This window comes from Taudactylus pleione, unplaced genomic scaffold, assembly GCF_031769625.1.
Source record: "Taudactylus pleione unplaced genomic scaffold, aTauple2 ptg000543l, whole genome shotgun sequence".
NCBI lineage: Eukaryota > Metazoa > Chordata > Amphibia > Anura > Myobatrachidae > Taudactylus > Taudactylus pleione.
The window spans coordinates 214,896-226,991 of NW_028284945.1; the positions used below are offsets into that span (position 1 = coordinate 214,896).

Below are 12,096 nucleotides of genomic sequence, written 5' to 3' on the forward strand. Positions count from 1 at the left end.
CCACCTCTGTGGATTAACGTGCTGGGTAAACCCCACTAATTTAATAGGCTGGCACAGGTAATTAGCACTCTAAATGGATTCCCGCAATAGAATTAGTACCTGATACTCTCTCATTTTCCTCATCACAAGTCTAAGGTCTTCTTTGGCTTTAGCGAGATCTTTTTTCAGCATTTCTGTTTTTTCATATTCCTCACCTGTAAACACACACATATATATATATATATATATATATATATATATATATATATATATATATATATATATATATATATATATATATATACATAACAGGATGTTTGTTTAATAATAAAGACAGGCTTTTTGACAAGTTTTATTGGGAGAACAGATTTTAGGGAGTCACTAAGAACTGTCACTTTTATATGACAAGTTAACATCAAATTTAAAATGTCATAATTCATTACATAATAAAAATTAAGTGACCATTTATTAAGTTAATTTTATTTACTGCAAGTTTTCTAGCAAATTATCCATTGTGTAAAATTTACAATTTGTGTTTAATGGAGGTGAACATAAGCATACATACAGGGAGAGGTGTATATTCTGGCCAGATATGGAGTTGTGTGAGTGATGTATTTGCACTACATACATATATCTGTATATCTCATCCTGCCACCCGAGAGCCACAATTGTACATGGCCCTGGACAGCTGAGGCTTATTTACTCTAGCCTCGGAAGCTGAATAGGTCCATATGAGTATTAAAGTCTGCGTAAGTTTCAGTGAGAAGCTCACCTTACCCCTGAAATCTCACCCCTTCTAGGTAAGTCTCCTGTTACCTCCATGGATGTTGGTCTCATCAGACTTATCATTTGTAGAAATGCATCTTTTTTTGGGGGGGAAACTTTATACCTGTGTTTTTAGCACAAAATGCATCCACCTAAACATGAGCCCTAGTCTGTTTTTCTAACATCACAAATCATGTTATAAAGCAAAAGGACAATTACAGTATTTAAATCACTACCAAATGTTAATATTCACTATGATGTGTAATTTGTGGGTTGGGGAGGGGGGATTCTACAGAAGACGTACAACATAAGACAAGTTGAATGATATTCAGTGAGGATGTTATTGTGACTTAGGTAAAATGGAAGGGAATCACAAAGAAGTTACTCGGACAAGACAAGTGGTGAGTATTATTGGAGGAGTGTAAAGTTTGTTTTATTGAGAACCAAAAAAACAGATTCTCATGAAGAGATCAGGTCTGTGATTCCACGCATGTAACATAAATAATGATAAATAAATGTGTGCGGTGTACCTTTAACAAACGCTAGTCAGGACTACCATCTCCTTCTGCTACAGCAAGGAATGCACTGGGAAACAAGTGAGCACACAGAATAGCAGCAGGAGGAACTTACCCTTTGCATCCAGCTCTTCTGATATCATGCAGATGGACATAGGCTGGACAGAGTGGTTTTGTGTGAATGCCTTAAAAACAGATATATTTTCAATGTCCTCTTGTCTAACACATAAGCAATTGTCCATACTGTACATACGATTACTTGGTAATGGTATATTAAAAATAAGATGTTCAGGCATAGTTTTTAACTCCTATCCTCCACTTGCTAATATTGTGACTTAAAAGCAGGTGACAAGAAGATATAACATTATAGTTTCTATGCAGTGCTAAGGGATAACTGTTTTGTAAAGGACAACAATATATAAAAGTAACAGTAGTCTTGCTGCCTGCCGAGTTCTCGCAGTTAATAGAAGAAAAGTTATTAATAATATACTGCACTTTGATATCTTCTTGTTTGGGGGAATATAACTTTTCAAAAAAAAGTAATTGGGTGGAACTTCCATTTAAATGAGGAATTTTGCCTTATATCGGACTAAATCTAAGTTGGTACCAAAGTATAAGATACACAGTCCTGTCAATGTTAGTAAGATCCTAAACAAAAGAAGATTGTTAGAGGCTAAGACAAGAAACAACACTATGTTCTATTATCTAACATTCATATGGTTATCATAACTATTATTGTCTTAACACTATGAGGGAGGCCGTGTATTTGTTTTGCACATGCTTAGAGTTCATTTAGGTTTTATGATGGTTACATTTTTCACTCTGCCCCAGTAATTTCTGGGTGCAGAGATTTAGATTACCTAGGTGGAAAATTGAGAAAAGGTGAAGTTCTGAAGTGTACTCATATATACAGTAGATAATTAATTATTTTTTCATCTAGTACTTGTACTGTTCATTTACATTATGTTTTATGATTTGTTGTAATGCAATACTTATTTGAGATTACACCTTTCAATGTTTATCACTCTTGATCCTTATTTGCATTATAAGAATATGTCAGGTATTACTGTGTTTCTACTTCCGTCCGGCTCCTGCAGTGGGTAATGGGACTGACGTCATGACGTCAGTCCCATAATGCTGAGCGCGCCAGCCCGGGCGGACTGGAGGGCGGGAGCGGCACCGCGGACAGGAGCAGGGTGGAATCAGGTAAGTATATTTTTATATATATTTATTTTTAAACCTATCTGCACAACGGGGGAGGGGTTGGCTACTACTGGGGGGACCTCTACTGGGGGAGGTGTGGCTACTACTGGGGGTGCCATTGGGAGGACCTCTACTGGGGGGGGGCTACTCTACTGGGGACTACTACTTGGGGGGGGGACTACCACTCTAAAAGGGGCCTATTACTAGAGGCACTGCACTCGGGGGACCACTACTGGGGGCAATAATAGGAAGGGCCACTACAGGGACCACTGGATAGGGGGGGGTCACTACTGGGAGCCTGCATCAGGGGGACCACTACTGGGGGCACTGCATGGGAGGGGGGGACACTACTGCTGGGGGCACTATATAAGGGGCTTACTGCTAGGGGCACTGCGGGGACCACTACAGGGGGCACTAGATAGGGGGGATCACTACAGGGTGCCTGCATAAGGGGACCACTACTGGGAAAACTGCATGGGGGGGACTACTGCTGGGGGCACTATATAAAAGGGCACTGCATAAGGGGATACCGCTACTGGGCGCACTGCATTGTGGGGACTGCTACTGGGGGCACCGCATAAGGGGAACACTACGTTGGGCACTGCATTTGGGGGGGCCACACTAGGGGGGGGGGGGGGGGGGGCTCCCTTTTCATATTTGCCCTGGGCTCCAAATACCCTAGTTACGCCACTGGCTGTAAACCAATGCAGTAATTACTATTATATTACTATTATATTATAATAACAAATCACTATTTATATCTGACAAGCAAGTATATACATAACAGCAAAAATGTTTCTACGCACTGGTACCAGGATCTCAGAATAATATTTTGTATTATTACATTTTAAGTCATAACTTATTTGATATGCTTAAAGGGTTTAAATTGACAAGGATAGAGTGCAGATACATTCTTTTTTTTCCAGTGTAAAGTGTGGCTTTAAAGCATGTGTGAGTGGATGGCAGCAGCGATTATGAATGAGTTATGGTTTTGAAGCAGGGCACAAGATTGTTACAGGGCCCAGAACTGGCCCCAGGCATAGGCAAACTAGGCAAATGCCTAGGGGAATCCAAGCTCGCCTAAAGCCGGCAAAGACTTTGGGCAGTTACGGCCAGGGCACCTGCTGCTGGCTGTGCAGAGACTCTGTTAGTTGATACTACCGCTGCGCAGCGACACTCACTGGAGCTCAGCTGACAGCTCCAATCTGGCCTGGCAGCAGTGGCGGAACAGCTGCGTCGGGGCACCTGGGTGGCGGCTAGCGGTTAGCTGTCTGGCTCTGGAATGGCACACACCGGGACGGTGGCCGTTACCGCGTTCAGAATAAGCTTCTGCGCATTGGCATAGCCTCCTTTAGAATGGTGCTGTGCTGTGAGAGGGATGATGGGTGCTGTGCTATGATCTGTGCTGGGAGAGGGGTGCTGGGAGCACAGAACAATGGGGGAAGGGGGCCACAGCATAGTGAGACCACGTCCCTTCTGTAAGGCCATGAGTATTTTCAGGATCCCAAGTGGGGTAGGGAGGCACCACCCAAAATCTTGCCTAGGGCACTAATTTGGTTAGGGCCGGCTCTGACGGGGCTTATTAGTGACCCTACTACAATACAATAGTGAATATGTAATAATTATAAACTCATCAATTTTGGGATTAAAAACAAATGCAAATGCATATAAATATGTATGTTGCTCTAAAACAGAGATGGGCAGTGTGACAGCTTCAAAGGGGTTTACGTCTTGCATTTGGTCACTAAAAGTACATTATATTTGCAGGGAATCATTGGGAAGCTTTAAGGTGTGTTACCACCTGCTCTCTGAGTAACAATCATCTTTAGAAATTCATGGCAGAAAAATAGAAGCTTACAGTACCTGAATTATTTTCTCCTTCTCCTGTAAAAGTTTTTGGAGATGGATGAAATGAGTCAAATGCTCCACAGATTGACTCACACTAGTAGGATTTTGCTGTTCTGTTAATGAGCAGTTCTGACAAATTACGGTTTGCTCCATTTTCTCTGAAGAGATCTACAAATACAGAGTGATAGGAAAGCATTTAGCCACAACTACTGAAACATACATTTTGCCTTACACAGGAGGAATCACAGACAAGATAAAACTCTTATTCCAGATGATAACCACATATACTGAAGAGACTGTGGTTTAGTAATAGATCACCCACTAATACCGCACAATAGGTGGGGAAAGAGCTAACAAATGCACAGCCAGGACATTATATACATTGGAGCACTGTCAGTCTTGGGTAAAAGATTTGGACATAGTAAGAAATGTTACTATGAATATATTATTGAAACTATACTGATAACAGTGAGCATGGGTTTATGAAGAACCAGACTTGCACAAGAAACATAATTAGCCTCTAAAAGGAATATGTTAGTAGGGTGTTGCCATCATCTTCCACATTCTGAATGGGTTAGCACCCACCCTTGTTAATTATAATCTTGTAGATGCAGTAATATAACTGCTAGAGGCAACAGAAGTGTTTGCATCCAGGAGTCAGGTGCGAGCTATAACACCAGCTGGGGCACCGAGATGGGAGGAGAGCCCAAGTACGGAATACCAAGGCCTGAGCCAGTATGAGGACAATACTACATCTGCAAACTGGCAAGATCTCCTCTTCCCAGTACCCCAGGGGGAACCTGTCTCCAGATGAAGGGGTTAAAGTTCTGCCACTGTGTAGACCTGTACTGTAAAAAGTACATTATGGTAAATTGTAAAAAATCAGAATAAGTTGTTATGGGAGATCTGGCCCAGGTAGTACTTTAAACTGTTAATTTAAAGCATTCTGAAAGTATTTATGTGGGCTTGGGGAAACTGAAAGTAATTATTGAGGTCATTTGAGGCAACATATCATATGTATGATAAAAAAAGAAATGAAATAAATGCACAGTTTGCCTATGTCCTCCTGTGTGCCTGACAAATGGCCTGTATTTAAGGTTGCTGGCAAGGCGGGATATGTTCAAGATCCCGGCAGCGAGGATTGCGGCATTCACAATGCTGGCGTTGGAATTTCAGCACTACTTACAGGATGGTAACTTGATCGGGATGCCAGAGTTGGGATTCTGACCGAGCAGCGACATCCCGTACCCACTCAATGCTCAACTCAGCTAACTATTTGAGCTTCAAACTGCCTTATGTAATTGGCTGGTCGTTCATTTTTACATGTTGAACTCAAAAAAGTAATTCTGCTTTAACATTTTAAAAATTCCCTGCTGGAATGACACTGTGCACATAATGTCTGGTAAAGCAGACCTCTGGTCATAAAGAAATTAGCCATGGGGACTGGGCCTGATGGTCCGAGTGCACAGACAGGTTTTTAGTGAAGTCAGGCACCTGCCTGGAATTTGACACTCTGTCTGGGGATAGCTGCTCAGTCAGACTCCGGGGGCCCTAGTGATAACGGGGATGAAGTTTGGGGCTGGCGCTACCTACCCTCCTGGTGCGACACAAGAGGCGACTTCTCTCACTTGATGACAACTTGCTGGGAACCGGATCACCAGCTGTATACGGGCCTGTGATGGTGGCCATCTTTAGTTGTCCTTTTGCCACCTATTCACCTGCAGGGCAGCTATTGTGGACCTGCAGGGCAGCTATTGTGGTTCTGGACAGTTGTTGAGTCCTTGCCTCCCTCTGCACACTGCCTGCCTGTTGTGCCTTGCACCCAAATATATTGTTTCATCTGAAGAGTTCATTATTTGTGCTCCAGAAATTTCTTTGGAAGTCCCAAAGACCATCGCGACCATCGGGCTTGCGATGAGACCCTTGTGGTAGAGTCTCGTGGCCGCAAGCCCCAGAGAGCTTTCGGCTCAAACAGAGCAGAAAGCTCTCCCACTGACATCACTTGTGATGTCAGTGGGGCCGCCCCCAAACGGTAGGGGTTCTCATGGGAACGCCTCCGTCTGGGCAGCAACCCCCCCGGCCCGCCCACCAAAGGGGGCGTGCTGTCACTCAACATCGACAGCACGCCCCCTTTGGTGCGAGACCCGGAGCGACGGATTGCCCGCCGCTATCCGGGTCTCGCGCATGCGCACGTCGGAGCCGTCTCCGTCGTGCGCATGCGCTCTGGGCCACCATCGACCCGGTTGCGAGCGCTCAGCACTTGCGACCGGGTCTGAATCAGGCCCTGTATCCATAGACTTTCTAAGGCTAGAAATGCCCCGCAGGGCGTTCCGAGGGATGTACTAATGAGAATGCGCTATTTTCACGTAAAGGAGGCACTATTGAAGGCTGCCAGACCATCTGAAGAGTCGGCAGAGATTATGGGAAACCTTCAACTATTTTGTGACCTTTCCCAGGCCACCTTGGCTAAGTGACACTCCTTCTAACTTATTATCAGCGCCTTACAGAAGGCCAACATCCTCTACCATTAGGGTTCTTCTAACAAGTTGCCTATCTCACATAACGGCTCCATCGTATGTATCACTTCTCTGGAGGAGGAGGACATGGAAGCCCTCACAGAGTAGAATATTAGTTGAGATCCTTGAGATCATCTCCTGACCATGGAGTTCAGCAGGACTGGCCCACGCATGATGGCCCGCCATCCAGAGTCTTGGTTTCTTTTATACTTTCTAATGGTGGCTGATCCATTTCCTGACTAATCTTCTGTTTTCCTTCCGCAGGTTATTTTATCCTTTTTATTGTCAATTGTATTCTGTTTGTGATTCGTTACTCAGGTTTATTGATGGGTATTTGAGTTGTTTAATTGTCCATTTATTAAGGCCTCTTATTATGTGGGGTAACACCAGTTTCAATGTTCTTAATTTTCTCTAATATGGTTGATGGGAAACTGGCCTCTACCGCCATTACCCTCGTGGTGCTTCCACGGCTTGGCAGCTTCCTCTGTCCTTAAGTGGGGTCATTTCTGTTGTTCTATATTTTTCTCTGTTTTTTTCCCTCCCTAGTTATCTGTTCCCTCTTCTCCCCTTCTTTTAGGATTACATTACATTTACTTATATCTCACTCTCAATGATTCACGATGATTTTAGGGACCGATTCAGACCCGGATGCTAAGCCGTGTTCGCTCGCTAAAGGGTGATTGTCGCCCATCTGCGTATGCGTCAAAATACGCATGCGTGAACCAGTCTATGCGATGGGGAAGTGCTCGCTCGAAGTCCGCAGACGGGCCGCTCCTTTGAGTGACAGATAGTGCTGTTTGTGGGTGGTAGCAGGGGACGGTCCGGGAAAACGGGGGAGTGGATGTGTGAATGCAGGCGTGTCTGACCATCAAAACGGCGTTCTTTGGGCGTGCATAATTAGCATGTCAGCGTCATTGTACACGTCACCTGGTTCTATTTCAGCCTGCAGAGATTGCAGTGCTTGCGGCGGGGTAGGGTTTACCTTAAGGGCTGCGAGCAGCTCCGATGACTCTCGATGTTACTGAATAATCATACACTTCCTGGAGATGACGTGTGCTGAGAAAGAAAAGTGGGCGTCATTACTCCGGTCGAGCATTCACTCTGCCGTCGCTCTCTAAGACATAGGGGACGTCCTTTAGCCTGGCTGTGCAATTGCGGCATTTGAATATTCGCCTATGACGGTGGCGAGAGAGCGCAGCTTAGCGTCCGGGTCTGAATCGGCCCCTTAGTTTTCATTAATGCTTAAGGGCCTTAATTCCCCTCAGAGGAGACTGGCTCTGAACCATTTTAATAGGTTGAAAGCCCACATAGTAGTGGTCCAGGAAGCCCACATTAGACAATCAGCTCTCCCAACTTTTACCAACCGCAAATTCCATTATTGCAATACGACTAATGGCCCTACTAAAAAGGCTGGGGTGGCTATTCTGATATCTCAACATTGTTCTTTTACTTTGACAGAACATTATGCTGATTCTAATGGGCAAAACTTAATTCTTGTGGGAAGGCTAGAAGAGGTGGTTGTCGCTTTAGTTTCCATTTACGCACCTAACACCCAACAACTTTCTTTTCGTAGAAAGTTTTGTTTGGCACTACAGGCAAGCTGTAAGGGTGCAGTGATGATCATGGGGGATTTTAATATGGGTCTTGATCTAATATTAGAAAGATCTACAACTACCTCTCCCTGCTCTTACCAATCCCAATTTGCTAAATGTTTCCGCCAACTTCTTGTACAGTATGATTTATCACGGATTGGGATTTTTGTGAATCCGGACTTGGGTCTAGGCATGACAAGGACTCAATGGATTCTGAGGTGAAGGTTTGTGGGCAGATATAATTCCTGCTCATATGTGGGATTAGGTACTAGTACTGAGTGTTGGCAGAGACCCAGACCAGGGGTGCAGAGTCTAACCCGCTGGTGGTATTCACTAGGGACCACTGGAAGGAAGTGTGGACTTCGCGGCATCCGACGGGCGGCGGCGTCCTCCTGGCTGGGTCACTCAGTACCCACACTGGAACTTGGGAACAAGACAGAAACGGTGGATCTGTGGTTAACGGCAGGAACTGATGGTTCGTGGTTATCGGCAGGAACCGATGGTTTGTGGTTATCAGGAGCCGATGGTCTGCGGTTATCGGTAGGGACCGTTGGACTATGGCTATCAGCAGGAGCCGATGGTCTGTGGTTATCGGTAGGGACCAATGGTCTGTGGTTATCGGTAGGGACCGATGAACTGTGAGTATCGGCTGGATCCGATGGACTGTGAGTATCGGCTGGAACTGATGAACTCTGAATATTGTCTGGAACCAGTGAGCTGTGAGTATCGGCTGGATCCGATGGACTGTGAGTATCGGCTGGAACTGATGAACTCTGAATATTGTCTGGAACCAGTGAGCTGTGAGTATCGGCTGGAACCGATGGACTGAGTATCGGCTGGAACTGATGGGCTGTGGGTATCGGCTGGAACTGAGGACTGTGAGTATCGTCTGGGACCAATGGACTGTGAGTATTGGCTGGAACTGATGAGCTGCGAGTATCGGCTGGGACCAATGGACTGTGAGTATCAGCTGGAACCTATGGTCTGCAATTGTCGGCTAGAACCGAAGGAGCCAGAGGTGCAAGATGAAATAGCAGAGGAGTCACACTGAGCACCTAACAGGTGTACTCTCTCCTCACGCAGCAAGGGCTGTGAATACAGTGGCAATGGCAGCTTGAGACATCCTGGGCTGCTCCTTTTATCTCCCCTGACCAGCGGGGATTGGATGCAGAAGTCAGCTCCGGATTGGCAGTGATCCAATCAGCTACTCCTGGGAAAGATGGTGGAGCCCGGTTTCCTGAGCACATTGAGAATGCCGGACACCGGCACCTCAGAGAAGACCCTGCTTCCTCTGACAAAGCTGCACACTGAACCTCTGCTGAGTTGCTGGCCTCCAGGAGACCGCAGTCCTGTTGAAAAAAACAGAGGCGTAATGCACAAAGCGGTAAGTAGCGGAGACCCTGCGGTTTGTGATGATTTATTTGATGTTTGAAGAACTAAACACCCCACAGAACATGATTTCTCCTTCTATTCCCATGCACATCATTTTTATTCCAGGATTGACCTTGTCCTATCCAAAAAGTGGACTTTGGCCCTGATTCAGAGCCGGACGCTCTGACCAGAGCGCTCGCTCTGAATCAGGGCCCACCTCCATAAATATGGAGCGTCCTCCTGGGCGCTCGTATAGCTGTGGGTCACCACCCACAGCATATACGAGCGTGCAGGATGATGGTCGCGACCATCGCCACTGCGAGCAGAAGCCTGCGGTTGAGTTTCTCAACCGCAAGGCCAGGAGTGATTTTGGCTCTATCAGAGCCAAAATCACTCCCACTGACATCACTAGTGATGTCAGTGGGGCCGGCTTCTGACGGTAGGCGTTCCCTTGGGAACGCCTCCGTCTGGCAGGCACGCCCCCGGCACGCCCACCAAAGGGGGCGTGCTGTCAATCAACATCGACAGCACACCCCCTTTGATCAGACACTACGAGCGAAGGAAAGTCCTTCGCTCGTCGCGTGCGAGACGGAGCTCCCTCCGTTGTGCGCATGCGCAGTGCAGACCATCGACCCACTTGCGAGCGGACAGCCACTCGCGAGTGGGTCTGAATCAGGGCCTTTGCCCTCAATTAGTAAAATTTATATTTGACCATTTTATTAGTCACACTATTCCCCTCTTATCCTGTCATGGGATATAGGACTCCGAGTTGCTTGGAGATTGGGTTAATATATTATTGTCATAGCCTGAGGCCTAGCAGGCCATCCAGTAATCCCTATCTTTATTTTTAAATACAAATAAGGTTGAAGACACATCAGTGTTTCATTTTTGGTGCTCCCTTAAAGTTGTGGTAAGGGGTTCCGCAATCCAGGTAACAGCGAGACTTAAACGAGCAAATAAACAGCGCCGCAAAGAGGTTGAAGCAAAAGTGGCAAGATTAGAGGCTGCATAAACGGTTTTACCTGCTAATAAGAAGCTCATTAAATTACTCAAAGCCAGGAAAAAAGTTAATGTTTTTCCCTACCGGAAGTTCAGCGTAACATTGCTTATCTCAACCAGAACTTTTATGCTTTTGGTAATCGGACTAATTGCTTGCTTGTGCGTAAGCTGAAGGGAAGGCGGCCAAAGGAACGAGCACAAAATGTTTATAATTCTAAAGGGGCCAAAGTCTCTGACCCGATTAAGTTCGCAAACACGTTTGCCGAATAATATGCTAATTTATACAAGCTAAGGGCTCATTCGGAAATATCAAGATGCTTGTCTACTTAATTAAGCCAGAGACTGTTTCTTGTGAGGTTGTAAGTCCCTTTGTTCTTCCCGATCTCCTGTGGTTTCCTCGCTCTGTTAAACATTTTGGATCTAGTTTTTCTAAGTTCGGACTACGTTGTCAGCCTGGCATAGGATGGTGTCACTCACAGATGACTTGTCGCTGCCTTTCCCAGCCGTATCATTAATGGGTGTAGCCAATTTAATTCCAGATTTATATGTAGACTCATGGTCTAGAGGCTGACATTTTCACCCAAGGAGGAGAGAATGAATGAATGGAGGAAGAAGTGCAATAATACAAAGTAACTGAATTTTTATATGAGCATAATACTTTGTATCTAATTGAAAAACTGGTACTGATATTTATTTTTATTGAACTTATATGAAGTTAGGATATAGTACTGTTAAGTGTATAGTTATATGTGTAAGATTTTATTATTGTTTATTTAATAAATACTATAAAAGATTTTTTTATATATACAATATATGAGTGGTATTTTCATCACACCAGCGCAGTAATTACCTTATTTATTTTACTATTTCATTTTTACCCAGGTAAGTTGCCCACAGGGGATAAGTACTGTGATATCTTGTGGCAATTAGCTCGGCAGAGGGTGGATTGGTGCAGTGTTTAGGTGCTTAATGAGGGTCCACACACAGCTTTCAAGTAAATAAATGATGCTTTACTTTCCATCATGGAAAGTCAAGAAACAAACAGAAAATAATAAATAACCTAGCCCCTATTTAGGGCGTCTAACTCTAACCCTCTCTATAAGGGTGCAGCTAATCTGCCAAAAAAGACTCTGCAGGTCTATCGCCGGCTCCAGCCTGGCTTGGCTGCCACAGCTATACAAACACAGTCAGTCTCTATGCCTTCCCTGTATCCTCCAATTATACAGTAGGCCTTGGCTTCCTCAGCCTGCAGCCCAGTTGCTTCAATGTCACACAGTCAGAGTTTTGTGGTCCCCCCTGCCTCCTGCA

At 45.1% G+C, this 12,096-nt stretch overlaps 1 protein-coding gene across 5 annotated transcripts in view; it reads right to left on the reverse strand.

Annotated features, from left to right (window-relative positions):
* Positions 1-12,096, reverse strand: part of PDE4DIP (phosphodiesterase 4D interacting protein) — a 361,535-nt gene that overhangs the window by 123,647 nt on the left and 225,792 nt on the right. For all 5 annotated transcript variants that reach the window (XM_088451272.1, XM_088451273.1, XM_088451271.1 and 2 more), the window contains 3 exons: positions 4,326-4,478; positions 1,375-1,444; positions 100-194 (listed from right to left, as the gene is read on the reverse strand). In XM_088451272.1, the coding sequence (XP_088307398.1) occupies positions 100-194; positions 1,375-1,444; positions 4,326-4,478 (318 nt within the window). The remainder of the gene's footprint in view (positions 1-99; positions 195-1,374; positions 1,445-4,325; positions 4,479-12,096) is intronic.